Consider the following 27793-nt stretch of genomic DNA (forward strand, 5'->3'; position numbering starts at 1 on the left):
TTCATCTCCAAAAGGAGAGAACTCTGCTGCTTTCCTGTAAGAATTAAGGCTTTTCAGTACTCAGAGGATAGAAGGATTATACAGGTGAAATTTAGGTCGTTGTTGGTGTCTGATTAAATACTCAGTTGCCTTGTGCATTGAAACATTGTATCTCACACGTCTCATTTTTAGACGTGGGTTGTACAGTGCTCTCACATCATCAATGTGGATGTGGACTGCATTAACAAGCATGGCAAAGCAATGAAATTGGCTCATCTATCCTCAGACTTGCAAGCTGCTAGCATTTAACCCAGAGGAATTTCTTACCTTACTTTACCTCACCTGTTTCTCTCTTCCCTGTGTTTCTACTACCATTTCTGATCTGGGCAAGCTAGTAAGACACCTATTTTTGAGAATCTGTGAGCACTTTCCTCACAGCAACAACCGAGACGAGCAAATGCTCCGTGTTGCTTATTGTCAAGCTGGGGAGGCAATGAAGAGTTTTGGCCAGGTGTCCAAGCAGACTGAAATCACTTGAAACTCTTCCAAGACACAGCTTCTTCTGACCAGAAATGCAGATTTTGCCACTGAAGGTGTAACCTCAGGACTGATGGTTTCTCTGTAGTTTCCAGGCGGTAGAAGCCATCTGGTGCTGTTCCTGTACATCCTGGTACACATATGGCTGTGGATTTTGCCACATCCTCTAGCAAAAGCCTGTCTTGTGAGCAGCTGGAAACTATACATAGAAAGGGTGTACCAGCTCTCTGATAAAATTACTAGAAGAGGGAAAGCTAATTAATCAATCATTGTCTGTTCATTCTAATTAGAGCAGTATAAGTGAGTGCTTTGTGCTTCTAGCAGTTGCAGAGACTGAAGATCCTGTGTAGCTTTCCAAAGATGTAGGGGCAAAGCATAGGCCCTGTTTTATAAATAGGGAAGCTCTCTATTTATGGTGTCAGGGCTGATGGCTTGTCAGGGGTTTTCATTCTTGGCCCAGCTTTACTGCTATTCCCACACCTTCAAGCTAAATGCACTGATTGTCAGAAAGTTGAGTTGTAGAAACATACACCACTTATCCTCAACTTTTGCTAGTGTCCTTGCAAACCAAGAAAACAGAAGAGCATTCCTGGGAAGCAGGCCTGTCACCGTTCACAGATGGGCTGTCCTGAAAACATTTTTCCTCGTTCTTTGCTACAGTGTATTTAAGGTCTAACAGAGTTAAAACAAAAAAAATCAAACCTTGATATGCCTATTTGTGTTGAGATCCATGGGTTAAAGTGGACAGAAGAGAGAAATCAAAGTTGGAACTCCACCAGATATGAAAACCTGATAAACGACTTCTAAGCATTGGTGCTGTTTTGAGACAGCTGGCAGCTTCAGGAAGAAAAGATTGTGTCAACTTCTTGGAACTTTTGAGTTTTTGTTTGTTTTTTGAAAGTTTTATGAGGTGTTGAAACATTGTATTGCATAACTGCTTCAGCCCTTCCCTGTTGTTTTCAGGGTTTTGTTGTGCTTAGCTTTGTAGATAATTGTGCCTGTTAAGCTCCACTTGACTGGTTTTATTCATCAATTACACAAGACACAATACTAAGTATAAACTTCACCTTTTGTACCCTTCATCTCAGTGCAGTGGTACATCTTTTCTAAGGAGTGAATAATGGTGGTGTGATGCTTTGGAAGGTAAAACAAATGTATACCAACCACTAAAACATCTGATATTTTGATGTGAGGAAGGGATGTGAGGTCAACAAAGAAGTAGTTGTCAGATGTTTTTGATATCCCATGTAAGCTGGGAGGTGGTACATTCAGTGACTTGGCAAGCCTGACAATGAACTAGGACCCTTGTTGGACTTGCTGGGCAGCCTGTAATCCCAGGGGAAGGATGGCTTTTTTCCATCTCTGGAAAGAAATTAATGTGAGTGTGTAAAACTTAAGTTGTTTGGCCTTTACATTTCTTCATGACTTCTCAGGCAAACTGCTAATGACAGGGCCTTAGGAATGTATGGTGGTGAGATGGCCCATACATGCACCTTTCTAAAGGCAAAGAGCTTCAGCTCCAAGACAGGCATGGGGTTTTTTCTGTCTGTGGTTATCCAGCGAGTCCAGGTGAGACTGTACGCTGTTCCACTGGTGAGCAGTGCAGTCACTGAAGGCTTTCAGTGACACAGGGCAGCCTTTCAAAACAAGTTGGTATTTATTAGTCTCTTGGGATGGCACGTAGAGCAAAGTCACATTTGTGTTGCCAAATTAAACTTGAGATGGAGCCAGTGGGGACTGAAACTACCCGGGATTTCTAAACCTGTTGGATGTCCTCTCTGTGTCCCAGTGTGTGAAGTCCTTGCCACAGTTGCATACCTCAGGGCACTCTTTCTCTATTTGCAGTACTACTGTGGTCACAGTCCTGCCTCCTCCCGCTCCTGATGCTAATCTTTGGACACTGGAGTCTTCTGTCACATCCCCAAGGTGCTCCAGTGGTTCAGGGTCAGCTCCTGGTAGTCCTTCTGCAGCAAATAAGACTTACTATGGCAAATACTGCTTTCCCAGGGAAGTGTTTTACACGCAGGGAAGTTCCACATGCCTGCAGGTAGCAAAACAGTGTCTGCTATGGGTGCCCCAGCATCCCATATTGTCCACGTTTGCTGTTTTGTCGGACTCATGATGTCCCCTGGAGTGTTCGGCAGTGTGCAGGGAGCAGCTTTGGGAGCGGGGCCAGCTGGTGACTTTGTGACCACTTCCAAGGGCTCAGGTGCTCCAGGTAACAGCCAAGGCTCACTGCACCCTTCCAGCAAGGGTGAAGTGGTGAAATGATGGGTTCGTAAATCAAAGGGTTTTCCTTGGAGAAGTGGATGGCTTTATCCTCCTCTCCTTTTGTTGGCATGGTCTTCTCCAGCAGCAGCTTTAGTTCTGGGCCTTCAGGTCCCAGTACAGAAACACACCGGTGTGAACTTAGGTGGTGCCTCGGGCACAGCGCAGCAGGTAATGTTTGTCTTGCTGGATGTCTGAGAGGAAGAGGCCAGAGCCACATGTGCTGCTGAGATACCTTGTCTGCTGTTTGTCATTGACCTTGATCAGCCCTTACAGCTGCTGGTTGTTTAGAGCTCTCAGACAAAAATAGGCTCCCTTGTTTATATATGTAAATTAATATAAACCAGACTGCCAAGCAGTGTTATAGTTGGGTGTTTGTGGGCCCAAGTGGGAAGCTGTGTGTCTAAATTGAGTTGCCACCCTCAAACCTGGCTGTGTCTCTGTAAGGGATTGTCAGTGGGACTGGGTGAGGTTAGTGCTGCTGGAAAGAGCTGCAGGACCAAGGGTGTCATTGGATGGCAGGGCTAAAGGATGGTTGGATAGCAGGCAGGTCTCAACCCCTCCTAGGTATTTATGGGCTTGTTACTTGTAAACTGCACTTCTGTTGCCATTAAGTATTTTGAGTGAAATGAAGCACTTGTTCAGGTGGCATTTTCCTCAGCTAGAATACGTATTTAAGTAGTTGTCACCTTTTTCTTCAATAACATCCATTAGGGATTTTTCTCCTCATTTTCTCATTCCCAGTCTTAGAAGACAAGCCCTCCTAGGGATACCTTTCTTTTACACTCATTTAAGACATATAGGTTAATTGGTAAGCATGTTTTGGTGCTAAGCATGTTAACGATTTCTGGATGTTTGTGATGTGAGGTATCATTTTCACGGAATGACATGTAATGACCCTTTCCTCTCATGTCACAGGCAAGTGGGACTTCACTAACACTGATCACTGCCTTGTAGCTTACAGGGCAAAATCTTTCTTCATTCACCTGGTATTTGTTCAGGGAAGGAAAAAGAAAAGCAACTTCGCCTCTGTCTGGCATGCATCAGTTTTGTGGTATTTCCATCAGTTTGTGTGGTATTTCCAATGTTATATTGCAAAACAAGACTTTTTTTCATGCCCATTTGTAAAAATTGTTTAATGAGCAAGATTTGGTTGTAGATATTTTTAGAGTAGTTGTCAAACCTGCTTCAGTTGCCTCATGTGTTGTAATGATGAAAAGTCAGTTGTGGGTTATCTTCCAGAGGACTTGAGTGATGATTTTTTAAAAATCTTTTATTCCTTCATCTCATTTTGCTTCCTTTATATGGGACTTTTGTTAATGAGTGTTTGACAGTGGTAGTAATAGGTTGATAGGTTCAAACTTGTTCAAACTTAAGCATGGAGAATGTTGTAACACACATCAAGCAATAAATCGAGGTGTGATGGATGAGTTGTGGATGACATCCAGCTTTGTGGATGACTCATCTTCATTGGACATGAGAACTGTGGAAGGTCAAATATGTTTTACAGGGTCTGAGATCTTCTCAGTGTTGGATGATCCTGAACCAAAACTGAGTGAGGAAACCTCAGATGTGGGATATCTGTTCCTGAATAACCTGATAGGTTTTCCTGTGTCTCTGAGGCTGGCTGTGTGTAGTTTGTCATTGTGCTTGATGCATGTATACCTGCTTACCTTCTGTGATTTTCAGACCAGCTTTCAGAAGAGCTCAGCAGTGACACGTTTTTAGTAAACCTGGTGCTTTTTCTCCTGTAAGAAGTGTTTTAAAACTAAATTGGGGATCAGCGCACCCATCTGAATGGCTTTGCGTGCGGATTTGCCCAGACCTGGTGTCGCTGTGAGATGAATGCTGTGACCAGAGATGTTTTCCCTCTGTTTCCCTCAGAGCAAATCGGGGCGCTGGCTGGGCAGCACATTGTGCATGTGGCCTGTGGGGAGTCGCACAGTGTGGCCCTCAGCGACCAGGGCCAGCTCTTCTCCTGGGGCGCCGGCAGCGATGGACAGCTGGGGCTCACCACCATAGAAGATGCAGTGACAGTACCAAGGTAAGCATTTAACAGGGTCAGCTTTCCTCAGGGAAGCTCCTTGGAGGTGATGCATCAAGGGTTGCTCACCTTGGGAGGGTGGCTTTCTCTCAATGTGGCGGGAGTAGGGTCCTTCTCATGCTGGGATGAAGGTGATTCCTTCTCCTTTTCACTGCTGTTCTGGTGCTCCCTGAGTGCTGCAAGTCCTCAGGAGGTTTGGGCAGGACAGACCTTCTGCCCATGGATGGGATGGTTGAGGTATGGAAAAGAAAATTGGAGTGTGCTTAGCTTCCTCCATGAAAAATGCCACAGTGTTTTGTACAGAAACAGGAGGTGCATGAGGGAGGACTCAAAAATGCTGTACTTCGTGGTGTTAAAACACCTGTTTCATGCTGTGTTAACAACAGATGCAGTCTGTCATTTGGTCTGCCACTGCAGATCCAGTGCAGAGCAGAAGTTTGGGACATCTCTCTGGGATGGCTGTCATTGTTGAAACAGTATTTAAAGGAGGAGTTTCATTTACAAAAGATTAATGTTTGAGCTGAAGGGCTCTATGGGAAGACAGTCCTTAACTTGCATGTGGTTCTGGTAAAACAGAAAGAGACAGGCTCGCATAGCAATGTGATAGTGCCATCTTAAAAATAACATTTTTGTGGAATAACTTGAACCTTTGACGTGCTATTCTCTGTACAAAGCACTGAAGAGGGTTTGGTGCTGTAACTCATTGGTACTGCTAGGCCCATAACAGCATGAAAAATGTCAGTGCCTGAAAAAGAATAGTGAGAGAGACACCAAGACCCAGCTATTTTCACCATTTCCAGATGGTTGGATTCAGTGTTATAGCAAGAAATGTGGCTGAGTTACTAGTCAAGTGTCTAAAGGTCTCCACAGATTTGCATCTATTACGTATGGATCTGTATTGCCTTCAAGACTGTTCCTCAGTCTCAGAACCATAGATTGTGTGTATATGTATATAACAAATATCTGAGTGGAAATAGTAATTTTTGTCTAAGGTGATGCTGTATTTGTGGATGCTTGTTCTAAAATAGTGTTGTCATCTTTAGGTTGATAAAGAAATTGAACCAACAGACGATACTGCAGGTTTCCTGTGGAAATTGGCATTGCCTGGCTCTGGCAGCAGGTATGGTAACATTTGTTATTAATTACCAAAATTTGTGCTGTTATTTTGCACAGTGTCCAAGACTGCATATTTCTGCGTAATAAATCAAGGACATCCCATGTCCTGACTGCTTTCGGGCCAAATGAGATGCTATAAAATGCATCAGGTGCCATGAATATTGAGGAAGAGCTTTGCCAATACTGTGAAGAAAGAAAACATTACAGACCACCCACTGTTTCACTGGTGAATGATGGCAGGAATGCTTGAAAGCTTCCCATCTTGATTTAGAAAAATGTGTGTAATTAATTCCTTTGTGCTGAAATTTTCCTTGGCTGTTACTCTTCTGTATGAAACATGTGGACTGTTTTTTGTTGCACTGTTTGTTACAGCAGTTGTATTTTGTATTTTGCACTCAGTTGCTTGTGTGTTTATCTGCCTGATGGCTTCAGGCTTTGCTTTTTTTAGCGAAGAATGTCTTTCTTGATTTCGCTTTTTTCCTTTTCTTCATGAGGTTTGGGTGGGAGCGAAGCCTCCAGAACTGTTTCTTTTTGATTTTGGCAAACTTGCTTTTCTGTTGTCTAGCCTTCACTCACCACTCTCTTCTTTCCTTGTTTCAGATGGCCAGTTCTTCACATGGGGGCAGAACAGCTATGGTCAGCTGGGCTTGGGCAAAGAATGTCCCTCCCAAGCCAGTCCACAACGTGTCAAGTCTCTCGATGGGATCCCTTTGGCTCAGGTTGCTGCAGGCGGAGCCCACAGTTTTGCCCTTTCTCTCTCAGGAGCTGTGTTTGGCTGGGGGAAGAACAGCTCAGGACAGCTGGGACTAAGTGATGAACGAGGTATGAAAATTATGCTCCCAGGTGAAAGATGGATAGACTCCTTTGGCCTAGTGTCTCTTGTTGCATTGACAGTGTATTTTTACTGAACGGGTGTGTAACTCAGCAACTCCTCCTGAGGTGACATGGCAGAGAAAGAGTCTCTGTCTCTACAGGCTTTTCATACTTAGTAAAAACAGAAACATCCCCTTGTGGATGTTAAATTAAGTGAGGAGGGTCAAAAAGAATGGTCTTTCAGGTGTGAATGAGAACATGCAAATATCGAAGAAAGTGCTCATATTCTTTCTCCCTCTTCTCAAAAATACTTTGTCTATATTTTGTTTCAAGTTGGTTGGAGCAAAGGCTTTCCCTGCAGAACAGCAGGCTGAACCCATCTCCTCATTTCCCAACATGATTTTGACTGGTGAGCTACAAAGTGATGTCAACACAGCATATCCCAGTATTGTAAAATGTTGTCTAGTTTATTTGTTGCAGTTTACCAGACATATATGGCCAATGGTAGTTTTCTCAGGTGCTAGTCTGAAAAGCCCAGATCTCCTCTGCTTGTTGTTCACACGCTCTTTTAACTTTTTGGAATAAAATAAATGAATGGAAAATTTTCTTTGGAGCTTCAAATCAACCTCTTTATTGTTTTCTGCATAATTCCTGAGCAACTTTAGATATCTAGGCAAGTTACTGAGTGTGGATGTGATACCTAGCATGCACCTAGATACCTTGTACTGTCTATAAAGTAAAGCTGAGCTAATAGAAGAGCAGCAGTGTCCTTTCCATGTAGATTGGCAATTAAATGCTTCTAATTAAAACAAAGCTGCAGTTTACATATGAAAGGCTTACTTTGACACGGGGCTAATCTTAAATGAACAGAATAGGCATCAGCTTGTGGAGTGGTGCTGGCCAGGGATCATATTCTGCTTCCCCCCTCAGTGCCTGGCATTGTAGTAAATATGTGGTATTTATGGAAAGTGAATCATGGTTAAGACAGTGTGAATTATACTTGCCAAACATGAACAGCAAGGTTTGCAAACATGGCTATTCTGCCAGCACTGTTGTTATTAACAATTATGCTGTAGAGAGGAGAAGTGTCATTCCTGTCAAAAGAAAGATCAGAGTGCTAAAATACAGAAAAAAGTAAATAAAAAATATGCTCTCAATTTTATACTCATGGAAATGTGACCATGTTTCTTTCACTATCCAGTAAAAAAGCACCCTACAAATCCTTAGGTGAGAATCTTAAGAAATGGGCAACTTCTATAGGTAGGAACCTGATTTTTTGTTGGTATGAAATAAGCAGCTGCTCCCCTTAATATCTAACTGTTTTGAGGTGCCTACTGCTCCTTGAAATGCTTAGCTTTTATTTTTTTACTGTATTCATTCCTGGGAGATAGACTTTAAATGATTGGAGTGGCAGAGTAAAAGAGAAAAGCATCACTTAATGGTAGGTAGTGATTAGCCTTTGCAAGTAGGAGAATCTTCTGCTTAAAGGATGACAACAGAAGGAAAGCCGAGTATTTAAATACACATTGGGATTCAGTTTGCCACGTGTCTTGCACAAGTGTCTCCCACGTGTCAGGGTTGTTCTATATGGAAATACAGAAATATGGAAACAAATATTTGCAGTCATCCCTGAGGAGTCTGAAATGGAACATGAAGCTGAAGGTGGGTGTATCTAGGCTGCACTCACCATATCTCCCAAAGAGCAAGTGCATGTTGAATTTATACAAGACAATCAACATTTGTATTCTTGATCTGGACAGTTTTGTTTGAGTCAGTCAAGTCTTTTAAGAATTTGAGGGGAAAAGTGGCAGTGAAGCACTCAAGGACATGTGGGTTTTTTTCACCACAGTTGTTAAAGTTTCCCTTGTGCTCATAGACAACATCTGAAAATCAGACTGCCAGTGCTTTTCTTGGACATGCAGGTTTGTGTTTATGAAACAGCTGCTTTATTTCCTTTGTCCTCATGGCAGACCGAGAGTCCCCTTGTCACGTGAAGCTGCTGCGGTCTCAGAAGGTTGTTTACATCAGCTGTGGAGAGGAACACACAGCAGTCCTGACAAAGGTAAAGATGCTGACCTGGGAACCTTAGCCACTGTCTCACCTGCCTGATGGTTTCACAGTACTTTCTGGGTAATCATAGAACAAATTGATTTACTATATTCCTTCCAATCCCAGTAAAAGACCTAAGTGAAAATATAGCCTAATTATTTATGCTGAGATTCACTGCCAGCATGATCCTATGCTGGTTTTGAAGATGAAGATGTTAATAATCCACAGCAATGAATAGCAAAACTCAGGTGAATAACTTGAAGAAATTAGCTTTGGGGGGGGGAAAAATTAACAAACACACATCCAAAGGGGTGAAAATAGCATTTTGTTGGAAAACAGAGTAATACTGTGCATCAGAATAAGATGGAAGCTAAAATGAATGAGTGTTTAAATTAAACATTAGTAGGCACAGCATTTACAAGAGGTTTTCAGTTCCAAACCTGCTGCCTCCAAGTGGTGTGTAATTTAGTGGCCAGAGGACAGGGCTAGGATTTGAAAGAGAGCTGCTCAGTTCTTGCCTTGCCTCTGCCACTTGGTAGGTGTTGCTTCCTGTTTTGGAACCTCAATGTTTTCCACTGTAAAATGAATTAAACAACTGACTTCAGGATTCCTGTAGGAAAAATACCATTGTAGAAAACTAGTTCTGTAGAAGCTTGTCTAGTGTAGGGATACCTGAAGATAATTCTGTTAGTTTCTGATGGGTGGCAAGGTAGCTTGTTTGGAAGCTGCATTAGCAGAACCCGAGTTTCTTTTCTGAATCCTTTGAAAATCCCCATCAGTCTCTGCCTAAGCTTTGGGCTCATACTGAAACTGGAGTCGGAGAGATCCTGCTGGGTTATGGGTCCCTAAATGGAGACTCTGCTGTTTGATTTGCTAACAGAGTGGAGGGGTGTTCACCTTCGGTGCAGGTTCCTGCGGGCAACTGGGACATGATTCCATGAATGATGAGGTGAACCCCCGAAGAGTTCTTGAGCTCATGGGCAGTGAAGTATCCCAGATTGCTTGTGGCAGGTGAGTCCTGCATGCAGTCAGAAACTTGCTTTGGTGGAGGTTAATGCTGATACTGAATCATGCAAATAGAGGGAAATAGTCCTGCTTCTGCATTCTGTGTGTCAAAGCTAAATGAATTTAAATTTTGCTTTCCGTAAGAATTTTAAGGCCCTCTAAATGAGATAGTTTTTTAATTGGGGTTGTACCCTGCATTCTAACCTGTAAAAGATACCTTCCCAGCTTAATAATTCAGCAAGACTTTAGAGCAGAAGCCCCTTTGGTCACAAGTTTCCAGCCTCTTTAATGAAAAGTGAGTTAGCAATCCTGGTGCTGTGTTGTTGCCTTTCAGTATGTACAGGCTTAGCAGATGACTAAGCTGATACTGTGAGCCTGATACCAGCTGCGTGTTGGCACAAGCTGCTCTTTGTCACTGCCACCTAAAGGGCTCCATCCCATAAACTGGTGCCATCAGGTGGCAAAAACTGAGCATTGGTGCCTGCATAAAGGTGCTGTTTGGCACCAGCTTTTGGCCTATGAGAAATGAGAATAAGTTTTAGGCTGCATTTGGTTTGGTTGTTGGGTTTGTTTGTTTGTTTGTTCTTGGTTTGTTGGTTTTTTTAAAATTTATTGTTAAACAAGGCCCAAACTCCGTACCTGTCTCTTACAGACATCACACTTTAGCCTTTGTGCCTTCTTCAGGAATGATCTATGCATTTGGCTGTGGAACAAGAGGCCAGCTGGGAACAGGGCACACTTGCAATGTAAAGTGTCCCTCTCCTGTCAAGGGTCACTGGGCAGCTCATAATGGGCAACTCTCAGGGAAACCTGGTATGTACTGTGCTCGATTTGAAATGGCAGATGGACATAAATCATTTCACTCATGGCTGTCTAAAGACATCTTAACGTCGTTCTGTGAAATTTCTGGAAACAGCAAAAGAAACCCATGCTATTGTCCCAAATGCACTGTGGTAATTTCTGGGTGACCTTTTGCTCTCTCTGTTAATGTATGCCATCTCCCTTTCTCTTTTTATGGCAGAGCTCAGCATTTGGCAGTCTTGAGACTTCATGAAATTCTACTAATACTGTGTTCCAAAGGCTTTGTTCTCTCTTTAAAGCCCCTATTGCAGTTCAGAAATGACAAATTTCCCCTCCTGTGTACCTCTCATGAAAGTGCTACAGTGCTTGAGTTCCAGCTGATTTCAGCAGGGCCTTCAAAGGACACAGGTGCTCCTTGTAGTTGTACTGGCAGTGCAAGTGGTAGGGGAGAAAGCACGAGTAGGGACTTGCATTCATCAGCCTCTCACACAACCATGTCTTTCTCCAACAGATGCGTGTAAATACCACATTGTTAAACATATCTTCTCTGGAGGAGACCAAACATTTGTGCTTTGCTCCAAATACGAGGTAAACCAACTGAAGTACCTTTTCAAGTCTTCTCCCCTGTCCCAGCATTCACAAGACAGCTTTTGTTTTTGCTAAAATGTTCTGAAATGGAAGTGTTGCTTTGGAGTCCATTCAGCCTTACAAACCTTACCAGCTCCGACAGTTGTTACAGGGATTTACAACTTCAGTGGCTGAAAGTTGCCATTCTTTAGAGGCACATCAAAGCCACTGGGAAGACGCTGATTCCAATTTAATCAGCAGGAAGGGCAATCCAATCTTTGCAGATTGGAAGTGAGGGGCTGCTTTCCACCTGTGGCACTGGCTTCTGCATGGTTGGTGTGTAGGGCCATCAACCACATACGCTGGGATTTTGTCAAGCAGTGCTGGATGGAGGGTTGAACACTGAATTGGTTTTCCTGCTTCTGTCTTCTTTTTTTCAAGAAGTGTTTGGGATAAGCTTTTGAGGCATGGAAATAGGTCTAGAATAACTGTGCTAAGCCTGTAGTTATATATTATAGCATTGAAGAGGGCTTTGGTACATCTAGGAAATGATATTTTGATTTTTTATTTTTCTCTTTTTAAGATGTATTTTAGGATCTTTTTTTCCCCCCTCAGCTTTTTCATACTTTCCCTTTTGGACTTCTTAGTAATGCCACAAAACTTCATAACCAAACCTTTTCAGAGACCACACTAAGGAAGCTATCAGTTATTTATTAAAACAGAGATTATGGATAGGAAGGAATTGTTTTACAAGCCTTGTCTTTGCTGAAATCTGTATCTTCTCACAGAATTCCTTGCCTGCTGATGATTTCCGGACCATAAATGAAACACGTTACACCTGTTTAATAAATGATGAAACTATAGATGTCTGGAGGCAAAAGCTTTTAGAAAAGAACAGTTCTAATTCTGTCAAGTAGGTATTGTGGCACTGGACAAGCCTTTTGTTGAAAGTTCTATTTAAATAATTTTGTTGGCTTCCGTGCCATGCTTTCACTTGAAATTTAGCAACCTTTTCAAGTGTGGTTCTTGGTCGTGTCCAAGGGGAGGAGTTGCCAGTCACAAGGCTGCCAGGTGAGAGCTTCTGAGCAAAAGCAGAGGAATTTGAGGCTGCCTCAGCGTTGCAGATGGTGGGTGGGAACTTGATTTTAAAGTTGTCCTGCACTGTCTGCTTAAAATTCATGAAGAGCAGCAAGAACTTGTGAACAGACTGATTAAGTTCTTTCCCCAGTGTGCCTGCCGTGAGAAGGGCAGAATAGGTGGAAAGGAGGCACTAATTCCTCCTTTCAAAGAGGGACCTTACATGATCCTGAATGAACTTCTTGCCCTCTGTGCCTCTAAAGGGGTTATCCTGACATTGTTTCCCATAGAAGGAGGGGAAAAGAGATGAAGAGATTTACTGAGGCATCCATTCATAACCTGTATCTCTGTTTCCTTTTGTCTTCCTGCTGCAAACAGTAATGTTGTTCAGATACTGTCCTCAGCTGCCTGCTGGAATGGAAGCTTCTTGGAGAAGAAGTAAGTGATGAATTTCCAGAAGCATGGCTTTCCCTTGATGCGGACTGGAATCCCTTTGCTTCACTCACTTCTGCAGTGGGATTTGATTTTTTTGATCAGATAGGAGGTGGAGGCAGAGAGTGTTCCCTAAAGAGGTGGGTGGTTAGAGCTGGGTAAGGAGGGCAAAGAGAGTGCATGGTGTAAGTAAATGTAAGTGGCACAGGTTTCTTGGAGTTGCCACAATTGTTATTCTTCCTTATGAAATAGATACCAACTTTAAAGAGAGGGAGAGGAATATGACCTTGAGGGAAATTAGGGATGAATAGTCTCTTACCCAGCTGAGCTAGCTGGTGCATGTGAAAGTATACTTCCACACAGGCTGCTCTTGAAAATACCTCTGGGGCAGCATGGAAGTGCTTTCCTTTTAGGTGACATCACATGTGGAAAGTTTTGTGCTCCTGCTTGCAAAAGGAGGAATTTCAAATGGGTGTGACCCACAATAGGTGGTGACAAGGTTGTAAGACATAGCTGAGTCAAAGGCTGTGGGTTGGGAAGACTTGTGTTGGCTGGCTGTGAATGTTGAGGAGGTAACAGCATAAGATGAGGAGGAGGAGAAGAAATTTTTCTGTTGATGAGTAAATGACCTGTAACTAGGTGAAGAAAAGCTTACTTACTCTGAGTAATCTTGGCATAATATGTTTCAAGAGCAACTTGAAAAAGAAAATAATTTGCTAATTATTTTGGTGTTTTTCTGTTTGTCCAGTGGTTTCTTCTCTAGTGTTGTGACATGTTATTGCATCAGGAGAGTTGTGTCATGTTGGTTTAAAACCCTTGTTGAGGTATCCAAGTTGTTGAGTCACTTTAAATAGTCTCACGTCTCCTTTGAATGTGGAAATGAGTGGAGTTTATGGCTTCATCGGCCAAATGCAGTTGTTCTTCCCCTTCAGTGATGTCTTGGCTAGTGCAGGACTTAACTTCTGTGGAAAGTCTTTGACCAAATGAATGATAAATTCTGAAGCCTTAAATGAGGCTATATTTAACTATGTACCTTTATACATGAAATCTTATGTCATGGTGCACTTGATGGAAATACCCCAGTGCATCCCTCCAGTGTCCTAAGGCCATGTAGGCCTGTTTGGATTACAGGATTAGATGGAGGAGCAGCTTTTCTGTGGCTGTGTGCCCGAGCACACCCAGCACTGCCTTTGCAGAGCACCGCCTGGAGTGCTCTGTACCATGGCATGTCCCTGGGGAGCTATTTCCAGCCTGGAGCCGGAGCTGTTATGGAAACAGCCATTCTACTACAGCTGGCTGTGTTTAGTTCCTCATGTTGTTACAGTCACACCGTCAAACTGACAAATGCATCCCATCTTTAGTAGCTGTCTTCCCCTTCAGAGTGTCTAATACAGCGCTCTTAAGACAGTGAAGGAATCCTGGGGACACCAGAGACTTTGATGGAGTGTTTCTCTGCAAGAATCCCAGCCCTAACCAAGGCCCGGAGGAATTCAGAAGGGAGAGTCTTTGTTTCTAGTCCTATGAATTCCCTAGTGGTCATTTCTCTATTGCTTGCTCTCAGGCCATGTCAATACACAGGTAATGGGGTCTCTTCCTTAAACTTATGCCTGTCTGTCTGTGATTTCTTTTTTAAAGAATCGATGAACATTTTAAAACCAGTCCAAAGATCCCAGGGATTGATCTGAACTCCACCAGAGTGCTGTTTGAGAAGCTGATGAACTCCCAGCACTCTATTCTCCTAGAGCAGGTATTGCACTTCTGAGATTTGGGTATTCAGAGGGGAAATTAAGGCTTTATCCCTCTCTAGCATGCAAGTACCAGCAGCATTTTTGGGGAAGGGTTGTGCTGCAAATCTAAAAGCCAGACACTTAATGGTACTTCTCCTTTGACCTGGGCTGATTTTGACCTCTTCAGAATGTGTCTCCAAGACTTTTATTTAAAAACAAGTTTTATCTCATGGCATTTAATACTTGAATGTCTGCTGAAATTAACTCTGTGTATGTTATATTTGTAATTACTATGTGTCTATCAGGAGTCGAATACTTTATGGTTGTATAATTTATTCTAACTCAGAGAATTTCTTTCACAAGTGCAGAGCTGTGGGATAAAAGCATACATGTTCCCCTTGCCACTTTTAGCTATAATATTTATAGCTTTGGGGTTTTTTGCTCTGGGTTTGACTTTTAAAGCAGGGTTATACCATTTCATCAGCTCTTAAACATCAACTACATTGTGGGTGCTCTATCACCCAGGATAAGCTGTCTTTTTTGTTTTGTTTTCTCTCTAGATACTGAAGAGCTTTGAAAGCTTTTTGATTCCTCAGCTGTCCAGCTCGCCACCAGATGTTGAGGCAATGAGGATCTATCTGATTCTTCCAGAATTCCCACCCTTCCAAGACTCCAAGTATTACATTTCTCTGACACTTCCTCTAGCAATGGCTATTCTGCGCCTGGATACCAACCCCAGCAAAGTGCTTGGTAAGTGTCGCTTAAGAATTGTTTTAATTTAGAAGTAAAATATCATTTCAAAGAACACTTACTAGGGAGGTTAATCTAATTTACCTTACCTAGTTTACCCACATTCAGAGACTCAGTTCCAGATAAATTTGCATTCCTCTACAGAAACATAGATTTTTGTATATCATTAAGATTAAATGATCCTACTCTCTTAAATCTGGTCAGCTATTGATCACTTTAGAATATCTTTTCTGTATAGGGTAAACAAAAGGATACTAAATATAATATCAAATTATTTTGTCCTCTGCAAGATGGCAGATGAACCTGTTGGTCTGTGACTATGCTGAACACTTCAACTCTTCTCCCACTTCTGAGTCTTTTAATTTCTAATATATTTTCCTGTGAGCTTATTTTAAGCTGAACAGAACATATACTGCTTAATGATTGCTACTCACGTTTGTTAAGCTACTACTGTACTTGTTATCTTACTCTGTTTCTTAAGGCTGTCTTGTACTAAATCTGGTATTATTTATCATGTAAAATGCTATGTGATGCATTCAGACCTCCAAAAGAATCACTCCAGCAAATTTATTTTGAGGCTTAGTGATTTTTTTATTATTATTCAAAGAGGCTTTGGGTCTGTTTCCTCTTCTACTTGGAGTAGTCCTCTGTGATTTTTAGCATACAGAAATGCAAAGGATTCTCAAACTTTTGCCTGTCAGACTCTATTGTTGTGTTGACACTTGAGAGGATAAATTGTTTGTTTCTAACATGACATGATGGTTTCCTAGGCTTCAGCTTTTACTTTGCAGGTGATTGGTTCTAGGAAAGAAGCTAATAGTTAGGGTCCCTTCAGAGGAGAGTAAGGGTTACCTGTCCTTCTCAAGAAAGAAATCAGCCTCTCTAAAGAGGGGGTTAAATCCTTTAGTGCAGATGTGCCAGGAGACACACTCTGACACCTGCTAGAAAAGTATGTGGTGCTACAGAGAATTGCCCAGGCAACTCTTTCCTTGTCACTCCTGAGAGACAGCCCACAAGATCACAGTATCTAATGCCAGATACTTGAAACAGTGGCTTGAATTGAAGGCTGAAAAACTTCAAATTCAGGCTCCCACCCTGATCAGGGTTTGGGCTGGGTAATGACTGGTGTGGTTAGATGAGAGTGGAAAGGGAGGAGCTTTTCAGTTTCTGGTATTTAGATAACTCTGCCTTGCTTTCCTGTTGCTACTGATGCCTTTTCCTGGTCTTAAAATCAAGAGGCATACACGGTTAGAAGGGGAAAAGGGATTTTACCTTGGTTTTATTCTTAAGGATCCTTAGGTGTACACATCCAGGTCATATTCATCGAGATGTACCCCACCGAGTCTTTCCCTGTGTCTCTGTGTCTCTCTCCTTCTCGTGTATATATCCCCCCCAACATTGGGTATAACATTATAGGCTTTACTAATTAGCATATCTATCAAAGATTCCCCAATGAGAGGTGCAAGTGAGCCCCCCCTCCCCAAGGAACCTTCCCCTGGATGGTTCTATCTTGGTTTACAGAATGTGTTCTGGAGAGGACCTTGGGGTCTGGGGCACACTGATCCCTAACTACGAAGCTTCTAAAATGTTTAGTCTCTTAGCTTAACGAACAAGTCCAAGAATGTAGGCAAAAAGCACTGAGAATACAGAAGCTGTAAAAAGGTATAACAGGGGTATAAAAGAAAAGGCAAAAATCTTCATGGCATCACTACAACTAGGGCAAGAATAGGGAAGTTTTTTGGAAGAGTCTTCAGGTATATTCCCCTTTTCTCAGTTGTAACCCCTTAAGGGTTACTCTGGCCTTTGATTAAGGTTTATATTGATGTCCTCTGCTTTCCAGATAACTGGTGGTCTCAAGTGTGCCCAAGATACTTCCTCAGGCTCGTGGACCTCTACAAAGGTGCAGTGGTGTACCTCCTCAGTGGAAGGAAGACGCTGCTGATCCCAGTCCTGTTCAGCAGCTACATTACAGCTGCTCTCAGGCTTCTGGAGAAGCTCCACAAGGTGAGAGGAAAGCCCAGGCATGTGTTGGCTCGAGATGATTCAGTCTTGCCTGCTCTTTGTCAGTCGTGAGCTGTGTCACTGTCCACCAAGACACCTCGTGGGAAAGATGTTAGTGGCTTTCCTGAGTCTGAGGTTCTTGAAGATTGTTTAGTCCTGTCTCAAACACTACAAATAAAGTTACCCTGAACAAGGCTGCTGCTGGGCCATGCACTTTTGCATCACAAACACCTGTCCCTTGATGGCCTCCGCTCTCACTGTGTTGTTGCTGAGTAGTCTGGTTGAGGAGGAGAGGGAGCTAAAATAAGTTAGAAAGAGGTTTATCTTGATTCTTCTTGGTTTGTACTGAAATACAAGAGACTGTGTGTTTTTTGCAAGACTTTCTGGGTCCTTTTGTTGCAAGTTGTTACAATTGATTTTATGAAAGCAAACCTGTGTGTTACAGAAAAATGCTGAGTATGTATTAAAATATGCTGAATATTTTTATCTGTTCTCTTCACTAGGTGAATCAGAAGGTTAAACACGTGGAATATGATAAGTTTTATATCCCTGAGATTTCCAGCTTGGTGGACATTCAGGAGGATTATCTCATGTGGTTCTTGCACCAGGCTGGAATGGTAAGAGGTTTTATGTATAGTCATGAAAAAGCTGTCCATGTTTGTGTCTCTGGCTGTAGATCTGTATTTTCAGTATCCTTAATGAGAGTGTAATGTATTCAGTATAGGAGCATCTGTATGTTTAGTCTCTCAGATCTGAGTACTTGGTGGCTTTGCAAAATTGACTTAAAAACAAAAAAGGCTGTCAAAAGAGTTAGAGCTAACAATATTGAACCAAAGCTTGCAACAGTCTCTGTGATTATTCATGTGAATTTCATTCAGTCTTTGCACAAGGGGATTAATTCAGTCGCTGGATCCTTTTAATGTAATCAAGACCTCAGGAGCCAAGTCCTGTATTCTAAAATTATAATTTTTGCCCTTTACTTCTGCTGTTTAGGCAGGTATTGTGAATAATGTAGCCAGTGATGTTAAAATGTTGCTCTGTAAGAGGAGGCAGTGTGGCGTTCTGGCTAGGGGACTGAACCAAGCCTCAAGAGATGTGGGTTCTATTCCTGGCTCTTCCAGTAACCTGCTGGGTGATCTTGGGTAAGACCCTTCACCTCTTTTATGTCTCACTTTCCCATCTGTAAGAAAGGAGATAACTAAACTGAGGGCTGGAATATGCTGTGTGGGAACCCAGTGAGTTTATTTAATTATAGCAAGGAAAGGAATCCCAAGTGTAAAAAAACCACCAAAAAACATCTGCTGAGGGATGCTGCAAGAGTAAAACCTGACTGTAGTGATAACTTTTGTGTGTGTTTTCATGGGCTTTGTAAATGCTGTGTGTGCTGTGTCCCCATCCTCTATTTTCCATCATTTAAATAGTGCTGCTTTGTGCTTTTAGTGAGCAGAACAATAAAATACTGACTTAAATTTTTGTAAGGGATAGTTAAACGTGTCAATATGGCTAATGACGAGTCATTTGCATTGCAGGGGTGTTCTTGTATCACCATGTTGTGGCCTTATGGTCTCTCCTGTTTCATATGGTTTCTGCCTGAGGACTAGTTTTTTTGTTGCTCTTCATAAGAGCACGTTTCACCCATGGCAGACTAACACAGGCTTCTGTGTCAGTCAGTCCTCTTAGTAGTGTTTGCTGGTCACGTTTTGAATTAGACTTGTGCATTTTGTTGAGAAGGAAGTTCCCATGCTTTTCTTTGAGAGGAAGAAAAATGGGTTGTTGGTCCCAAAGGAGGAAAATTTACTTTGGGTCACCTTTGGACTAGTCCATCCAAAAAAGCCCACACAACATAAAATCGAAAGAGTAAAAGATTTTCATACTTCTCTTTTTCTTTCACAGAAAGTAAGGCCATCTATCATGCAGGTAAGAAAATTGTTTCTCAAGACTCTTTTTTAAAGAAGTGCTCTGGAAGCTGTGGCTAGGAGCAAATCTTGCCTGCCTTTCTTGCAGGACGCTGTGACTCTCTGCTCTTACCCTTTCATCTTCGATGCTCAAGCTAAGACCAAGATGTTACAGACAGATGCAGAATTACAGATGCAGGTAATCATTCTCTCTCCCAATTTTCCTGACACACTTCTTTTTTTCTGCCTTTTGCAACGGTGCCTGCATGGAAAGGGTGTTAAGTGGGAGCTGGTGGTACAACACATGATTGTTTCCATAATACAGGAGAGCAGTGTAGCTGGAGAACCTCTTTGCCCTGGATATTGCAGAGGCAGTGCTTGGTGTCTTTCCCTTCAAAATGCTTGTCTGGCAACGTCAGAACTGCCGGATGTGCACGTGGTGACAATTTAAAGTGTATAGAGAAGGAGTAGTTATGTATTTATGATAGTCCAAGGATAAGGAGTAAGGTGAGGCCTCTGTTAGAGGAGCTGTAAGACTGGATAAGTAGACAAACGTTCAGGTAAGTGGACACTTGCTTCCAGATTCCTGCCTGGTGTGGGAGTGGCTGTTCCCTCTAACAATGAGGTGAGTGTTGTAGAGCAGCTCCTGGTGCTGTTTGTGGTTGCAGGCAGCAGCTGTTGTCAGCAGCCCATCCATCCATTTGCAGTGAGGGCACAGCCCCGGGGCCCTCCAGGAGTGTGCTGACAGCAGGTGTCCAGCTCCAGCACCCTGTAGGTGGCAGCCGAGCCAGCTCACAGCCAGGCTGTGGCAAGGGCAGCTGGCCTCTGTGCCAGTGTAAGTGCCCCAGTGCCAGGCATTGCTCACACAGGTGCCTCCTGAGGCAGGCAAAGCGTTGGGCACTGAGCCCTCATCCAGTGCAGCTGGGGCTGGGACTAGTCCCATCCTCTGTGAAATAAGTTTGCTGAGATCCTTGGTTGTCAGGTTCCTTCAGGGTGGAAAACTGTCCTCACAGTCACTTGTGGCCACGGTGCTAATTCCATGTCATACCCATCTCCTAGCTTTTCTACGCCTGCTTGAGCACACAGCCTGCAGCAAGGCAGAGGAGGCTTGGCCTATGCTCGGATGCTGCAGTCACTTGCTCCTGCTCTCATTTTGTCAGCCTCTTGCATGTTTTCAGCTGCCCAATTTGTGAGCAGTGCACTGCTGAGAGGAGGTATCAACCTTACCTTGGCAGAACAGCAGACGGGTACAGGGTTTGTTGTCCTGAGAGGACCTTCAGCAAGACAACTACTTAGATGCCAGGGAAACCGGTGTTCTCTGAGTGCTGGAGCAGAGAAAGCCTGGTCCCTGGTGGATTTCTGTCTCAGGTTTAAGTGATCTTTAAACTGAATTTTCAAATGCGAATTTGCCGTTTACTATGGACAATGCGTGAGAAGACAAACTAAGTGCAGCCAAAGCTTAGACTGGACTTTGTGCCTTGCCCATCTCCAGAAGATCCATGTGGATGAGGGCTTTGAATTGTATGTGATGGGTTCCCTGGTGCCTTGCCAGATCCATTTGTCAGCTGGCTCCTTGCTTGGTATATTTGTAGCACTATTTTCCCTCCTGGACTCACACTTACCTGAGTGTGTTCACACTGAGCTTCTTGACTCAGTAAACTGAGCATGAGTAAGGCCTCTTCTCCCCACCCACCTGCCTAATGTAAAAAACAACATTCAGGGATTTGATCTCTGTTGCTCAAATGTGGTGAATTTATCAGTGGACTCAAAAGTATTGGTGTGGGAAATGGGGGAACAGGTAGGCATACAGGCACACCCAGAGCGATGCCTTAGGTGATGCCTCTCAAGGTATCACAGTGCAGAGTGAGCATGGGATTCTTGAACCCTGAGGAAACCAAAAAGGCAGGAACACCAGGCACGTAGTTGTTAACTGCTTTCCCTTCACAGGAAGAAAGAAGCTGAGCTGTGGCTGCTTTTCACTTCTCTTTTATTTACAGGTTGCAATAAACGGTGCAAATTTGCAGAATGTCTTCATGCTTCTCACCCTGGAGCCTCTGCTGGCCAGAAGCCCTTTCCTGGTACTTCATGTTCGCAGGAGTAATTTAGTTGGTGATGCTTTGAGGGAGTTGAGCATCCATTCAGACATTGATTTGAAAAAACCTCTCAAAGTAAGTTTCCCCCATATCTTTAGCACCCTTGTGTCCAGCAGACATTTCTGCAGCCTTTCAGCCATTCACATTACCACTACACCAGTGTGCAGTAACTTCTCCATAGGTATAGCACACAGGAGCACTCAATCTAGTCAGTGTAAAGGCTGAGTCTTTTTTCTGACTCCTGGAGTGCTTTGGCAGTGGATAGTTTACAAGAAGGCAAGCACAGGATTTAGTCTTTTCCTGGTGTGTCAAGTGTACAAGAGCCAGGGGAGGAAGCATTTTATGATGTTATGCAGTCTCTGTTTTGCCCTTTTGCAGGAACAGGCTGTTTACAATAGGATGTGTTCTATCTCTGAGAGATTGTGGCAATCTTGAGTAGCTGCTGTCATGCTGCTGCTTTGATTGTTGGGAAGACAGGTGGTTATTTATGATTTGCATAAGGAGTTAAACATTCTCAAAATATCTGATTTGCCACCCCTGTTCCACTTCTGTCCCTGCAGGCAGAGCACTGAAACGAGCTCGTGGGTTGCCATGGGTTTGGGCATGTTGGACAAATTGCTTTGCATGGCTCCCAGTTAGAGAGAAGTCTGATTTACTCAGTCTCAGCTCTGCACCCCTGTCACTGACCTGCTTTTTTTACAGGTGATCTTTGATGGTGAGGAAGCTGTTGATGCTGGAGGAGTGACAAAGGAATTTTTCCTCCTGTTGTTAAAAGAACTACTCAATCCTATCTATGGCATGTTCACTTACTACCCAGAGTCAAACCTGCTGTGGTTTTCAGACACGGTAAGCCCTTGCCCTCTATACTTGCAGGTTGGAATAATATGCTGCATTTAAATTACAAGGAAGCTAGTGGCAAACTATGGGAAAAAAATGTTCTTCCTCTCATATTCTACCCATGGTACAATGTGAACTCTATTTTCAGTTAGTGTAAATAGGTCCATTAACCTTAGCAGAACAGTGATGGTTGTGCCTGTTAAGGAGTTGGCGCTCTCTCTTTATTCTTATCCCTTAATAAAACTCGTACTAAGGGTCAGGTGACAGGTTATAGAGCTCTTATCATCATGGATGTGATGGTCATGTGCTGTTTTACAGAATGAGAGGTTTAGGTGGTAATGGCATTAGAATTTTGTGCCCCCCTTGCTGTTCACATGATTGCAGCCAATCCACTTAGTCATGCATCACTATTGCCTTCAGGATCTAACGTTGTAAATGCTTTATGTGAGGAAATTCTAAACAGCCAGAAATATTGTAGTGTAAGGTTGTTGGTTTTGGAAGAGTGTGGAATGCAAGATCTGTACTGTCAGATGGCTGGAGGTGGTGGTTTATGTCCTTTTCTTCACCTTCAGAGGTAGCAAGATGGGAAATGACATTGCTAGTCTTCCCTTACGGTGTGGCTGTCCTGGCTGGGGGGTTACAAGGAAGGAAGTGGCGTGGTACCTTTTGTAACTTGTAAGCAGTATTGCAGAGCATTCAGTCCTAATGTCAGTGCTATAAAACAAGTCTTTTGACACCAGGAGTGATGACAGTGTAAGCACTGAAAGTGAGTGGTGTATTTGTAACATTTAACAAACGTGGGCAGCCAGTCTGTGACTGACACAGCAGTGTGAGAGTCAATATGTGAAGAAAAGGAGGCCTGTGCTAGCACCTCTGCTGGTGTATCTGCCTGGGTGGCACTGTGCTGGTGCAAAAGCTTTTAATAGAAAATAGGATGGGTGATAGGGAGAGGATTGTTATCACATTTTCTTGCAGTACATAGACAGTAAACATTGAAGCAGTGTTAGTGTCTAAATGCAGAGGTATTTAAAAAGGAGTTAAAAGGCGGGTAAGGTGGAAAGCTGCTGTTTCCACAGCTGATCATGGCTTATAAAAGTAATAGAGCATGGTTTCTGAAGCTTCATTTCCATGCCACACACCAGCAAGGACTTTACAACCAAAGTGGCACCTGATGGGAGCTCTCTGACTTCGTCCCAGTTGGAAAAGCAGGGTCTGGCTTCTTAGTGCATGGAGGATAGGGTACTGTGCATTGCACCGGTGACAGTGTGTCTCATCAGGATTTCTCTGTGTGGTTTTGCAGTGTTTTGTAGAACACAACTGGTTTCACTTGATTGGCATCATATGTGGTCTTGCAATATACAATTTCACAGTGGTAGACCTTCACTTTCCCTTGGCTCTGTACAAAAAACTCTTGAACGTGAAGCCCTGCCTAGAGGATTTGAAGGAGCTATCCCCTACGGAAGGAAGGTATGAAAATCAAAATTTGCAGCTTTTCTGGGAAGGTAGACCATCCAACTAAGAACAAGAAATGCCAAACTACGTAAAAGCTGATCCATAAGACACCTCCTGATGCTTTGGAGTGACTTACTAATTTGGGTGACTGTGGTCCTAGCAGCACATATGAGTTGGTGGTGAATTTTGTGTAAGACCTCTCTTCCACAGGGTACTGGACCCATCTGCTTAGGCTCCCACCCTCCTGACCCGCAGAAACTGGGTGCCAACACAGCCAAAAGACACATCCCACACCCCCCTTTGCGAGCAGGGCTGGAAGCCTGTCCCTGTCCTGTGTGGTTGTGTGTGTGGTCCCAGATCCCAGCCTCAGCCTTTCCCCTCGAGCCAGCCTCAGGCTAGCAAGCAGGGAACTGTGCATAGAACTGTGGATTGTCCCATCCATGGACCAGAGCAGTTCTGACCTGCTCCTATGCCAGGAAGAAGTTGAATGGAGTGAAAGATTAACTTTTTCTAAGTGGTGTATCCAATCTTTTCTACCTAATTGCATAGGGATACTGGTTCCTCCCAACACTGGGAACTTAAGATCCCACTGTCTGACTGCTGTCTTATCTCTTTTTCTGAGGTGCCATCTGATTTATCTACACAAAGTGACAGCTGTGTTTATCAATGATGAGGTAAAATGCCAGGAAGACAGTAGTAGGATTTTGGGGGGTGGCAGAGTATTTTCTGTATGATGGGGATACAGATGCAGTCCACTTCTGTCTCTTCCTCTACTCCCTCAGACCTTTGTGTGGTGATGACACAGAATTAAAACTTAAGAACTAGAAATGTAATTCTGTTCCAAAGCCAGGATCATTAAAGGTGATCCTTGAAATAGGTAGGCATGGACTGTATTTGATAGTTTCTGTGGACTGGCATTTATCCTGCTTCTAACAAAGCATCTCTTTATTTGAGGTGTATTTCCTTCTTACTGCTTCAGGTGACTCAGATTCTCTCTCTTGCAATCCTACTGCCCAGATGTATGATGCTGTTTACTTCTGCTGAATTTGTTTTCCCTGTTAGAGGTATGGCTTTTTAAATCTCTGATTATTATTTTTTTCTTTTTTTTCCCTACTTGTTATTTAGGAGTCTCCAGCAACTTTTAGATTACCCCGGGGAAGATGTGGAGGAGACGTTCTGTTTGAATTTTACAGTAAGATACATTTAACATTCCAACTCTCTGATTACTGTGGTACAGTTGAAGCCCATCTATATTTTCACGTGTGTTGTGGCTTATTCCATATGCCTATAGCACATAGCCCATGCTAATGTTAAAATGTTCTTTGCTGTAACTCCCTTCTTCTTTTGTGTTTGTGTGGTCCTGAAAACCGAGCTAATAAGTAGATTAAGCTGAGTGCTTTTCAAAGTAGGCGTGTTGTCACTGTTCAAAGACCTGATGCTCTAACATGATATGAGTGATGGGTTCATCTTGAGCTGGATTTTTTGACTCTCTGTCTGAGGCCTGCCCTGGGGTAAAAACAAGGTGCCATAAAACTGCTCCACACTGTGAAGAACCTTGCTGAGCAAGGAGAGTGGTGCCCGTTTCCTTGTTTCATGAATGAGCACATAAACTCTCTGGAGTGAGTCAGACCTGCATCTGACTGTGTCTCCTGCAAGACAGGGCTGTAATTTGGGATGAGGTAATGAAGCCATACTGATGCTAATGCAGTCTGTGTGAAAAAAGGATACCTTTAAAGTAACTAAAGAGACTTTTCTCCAAATTCTTTTTCACACGTAAGGGCCTCTTTTGTCTGTTGCAACTTGAAAATTGACCCTTACGCATTTTTTTTTCAGGTAACCAGTTAGTGTACAGAGTGTGGGTTTGTACTGGTGCCCTCCTAGGCTGGCAAAAGCAGGAAGATGTCTGTGTCATTTATTCTTCCAGTGAGAGAGGATGAATTAACCTACTGAGTTTCTGTTAAAAAAGGGAGTCAGTTTTATTGTCAGAGCTTGTGCGCTTAGTTAAAAACAGGTTTTTAGTTATCCACCTCTTGGGTTTTTCTCCCCAGGAAGTTTACCTAAAATAATTTTTATTCCTTACTAAGTTCACATGTAAACTTAATAGCCGTCCTACAGCAAATGTAGGTGATGGAGGGTGATGAAGCACACAGGGTCCTTGGAGCAGAGAACAGAAGTTTCTGCACATACCTTTTTCTCTGGCCCACCCTTTACATGCCAGTCATCAGCTCTGAAAGGGGACTCTGTCTTTCTTCTAGGCATATGCCCTGAAAAATACTTCTGCTAAAATTAATTTCCTGGTTTTGTACAGATCTGCAGGGAAAGCTATGGTGTGACAGAGCAGAAGAACCTGATTGAAGATGGAGATAAAATCCTGGTGCAGAAGGACAACAGGCAAGTGGGGCACCTGTAGGGATGGACTCGTGTTTGTGGTGAAGTCAAGGTGCCACAGAAACCCTGTCTGAGGGGCAGTGTGTGTGGGGGGGAATTAGCAGTCACTGCAAACAAATTCTAAGACTAGTTGTTCATAAGTTACTGGGCACTAGTTGCACTTGAACAAAAATCAGGTTTTCATCACCTTTCCACCAATGTTTGGAAAATGTACCGTGGAATTGGATTGACGTCTTCCCTATAAAAGACCTCCATATAGACCCTTGGCAGTTTTCTCATTTAGGCAGAGATTGGAGTATGATTTTGACCCAGGTTAATATCCCTGGTGGCTCAGAGAGGAACTGTGCATGACCAGCAAAACTGAGCCTGGCAGACTTGTTTGTACTCCTAATTCTGGAGCCAGAAACACTTTCCTTTGAGCACGGCCTGACCCCCATCCCTGATCACAGCCAGAAGGACCTGCTGTACTTGGATCCCTTTCCATTTGACTGAACACCCCGGAGTTATTACTAGCACAGCTACCATTTCCCCCTCCCCTTTTTTTTTTGTCCAGCTGCTGAACTATTTTCTTCCCATAATCTTGTAATTGGATTTCTACAAATGCCTTTATTACTTGAAGCAGTGTTCACATTCTTTCTCTGCTGGCAAAACATTGTGATCCAGTGACTACTCAGCAGCATGGTTAGGGACTTGTACTAGGATTGCTGAAGACCTTGCTGGCAAGGCTGGAGATGAAGTAATTTCCTATTAATCTGATTATTTGAAAGGGTTTTGAATGTGTCTAAAGCCATTGCTGTAGCAAAAGCTTTGCCTGTGTTACCTACTTTACTACTGCCCAAAATGGTGCAATTACACAGCTAAAGAGCTACCTCCCTGCAAAATGCACATGGAGATAGAGCAGGATAATTCTGTCTCCGTGCAAAGAGAAGATGGACTTCAGGTAAAACCGGAGGAGTGTTTCATCTACCCCTTCAACAGTGAAGGAGAGATGAAAATGCCAGTGACAGAACCCTTTAAGTTTTTGGGTTGGGCATGTACACTCAAAATAAAATCAGCCTTTTTTTTACTGTATGCCATACAGTACAAAGGAACACAGATTTTAGCTGAGAACATTTGGGAAGAGCACCAGGGTTAACTACTGGAACTGTTTATTGAGTCAGGATAGGATACAAAGGAAGAAAATCCTTAAGGAGAAAGGCTAGTGTGTAGCTCCACTGGCTTAACATTCCAAAATTCAATTGCTTCATCCTGATTGGAGTTTTGAACTCAAGCTAACCTCTAAATCCAAGTCTAGACATGGCTGTCAGTTTACCTTACAATGCTGAATGACTTCCTCCACCTGTACATTGAGAGGCCAGGGACCAATTTGCTGCCCTATGGCCCGAATAGTTTGCTGTGTGCCTATCTGTGGGCACTGCCCTTTCCCATGTGAGGAAAGTTCATTGGGAACTGGGGAATGCACAGGATTGTTGTAACTGACAAATGCAGAGCAGGAAATGCCTGCATTTTCCCTTTCTCCTTTGGAGTTCATAAAATGCTCTTGATGCAGGGTTCATGACCGTAACAGCCGGAGAGGAATTAAGCAACAGTTAAGTGCTTAATCATCTTGGATTTCCCTAATGCTCCGGTGACTGTGGGGAAAATGACAATAAAACAAATGCACTGGAAAATAACTCCCCCTTTGGTAGATGATTTCTTACTCCAAGTGTTCATTTTTGTTAGTCTTTTTACTTCCTCACGTGTCCCTCTATGCTGCTTTTGCATAGTGGATGTGGTGAGAATTCCTCCACCAAAAGGCCAGAGTATTTCTCTCAGTGGTGGAGAACCTGGGGGACCTCCCATGCCGCTGCTGCCAGGGAATAAGCAGACACGTGGTGGCACTTGCTGCTGAACACTTTGTCCACGTTGCAGTGGCTCGGTGAGAGGAGGGCAGTGGGTTGAGCCTGCTGGAGACTCGTGTTT

General features: G+C 43.2%; 1 protein-coding gene across 5 annotated transcripts in view; it reads left to right on the plus strand.

The window, feature by feature from the left end:
• Nucleotides 1-27793, plus strand: part of HERC3 (HECT and RLD domain containing E3 ubiquitin protein ligase 3) — a 45331-nt gene that overhangs the window by 14205 nt on the left and 3333 nt on the right. For 4 of the 5 annotated variants that reach the window (XM_039550659.1, XM_039550658.1, XM_039550656.1 and 1 more), the window contains 20 exons: nucleotides 4669-4828; nucleotides 5872-5948; nucleotides 6545-6766; nucleotides 8728-8819; nucleotides 9687-9817; nucleotides 10464-10624; nucleotides 11124-11200; nucleotides 11968-12092; nucleotides 12635-12694; nucleotides 14324-14435; nucleotides 14976-15165; nucleotides 17006-17169; nucleotides 17670-17783; nucleotides 19060-19083; nucleotides 19171-19260; nucleotides 21059-21229; nucleotides 21857-22000; nucleotides 23292-23458; nucleotides 24569-24635; nucleotides 25752-25834. In XM_039550659.1, coding sequence (XP_039406593.1) covers nucleotides 4669-4828; nucleotides 5872-5948; nucleotides 6545-6766; nucleotides 8728-8819; nucleotides 9687-9817; nucleotides 10464-10624; nucleotides 11124-11200; nucleotides 11968-12092; nucleotides 12635-12694; nucleotides 14324-14435; nucleotides 14976-15165; nucleotides 17006-17169; nucleotides 17670-17783; nucleotides 19060-19083; nucleotides 19171-19260; nucleotides 21059-21229; nucleotides 21857-22000; nucleotides 23292-23458; nucleotides 24569-24635; nucleotides 25752-25834 — 2431 coding nt within the window. Of the gene's footprint in view, nucleotides 1-4668; nucleotides 4829-5871; nucleotides 5949-6544; nucleotides 6767-8727; nucleotides 8820-9686; nucleotides 9818-10463; nucleotides 10625-11123; nucleotides 11201-11967; nucleotides 12093-12634; nucleotides 12695-14323; nucleotides 14436-14975; nucleotides 15166-17005; nucleotides 17170-17669; nucleotides 17784-18159; nucleotides 18309-19059; nucleotides 19084-19170; nucleotides 19261-21058; nucleotides 21230-21856; nucleotides 22001-23291; nucleotides 23459-24568; nucleotides 24636-25751; nucleotides 25835-27793 lie in introns of those variants that run through there. The other variant, XR_005601718.1, reaches the window with a different exon arrangement.

The sequence above is a fragment of the Corvus cornix genome, chromosome 4, assembly GCF_000738735.6.
Source record: "Corvus cornix cornix isolate S_Up_H32 chromosome 4, ASM73873v5, whole genome shotgun sequence".
In the NCBI taxonomy this organism is placed as follows: domain Eukaryota; kingdom Metazoa; phylum Chordata; class Aves; order Passeriformes; family Corvidae; genus Corvus; species Corvus cornix.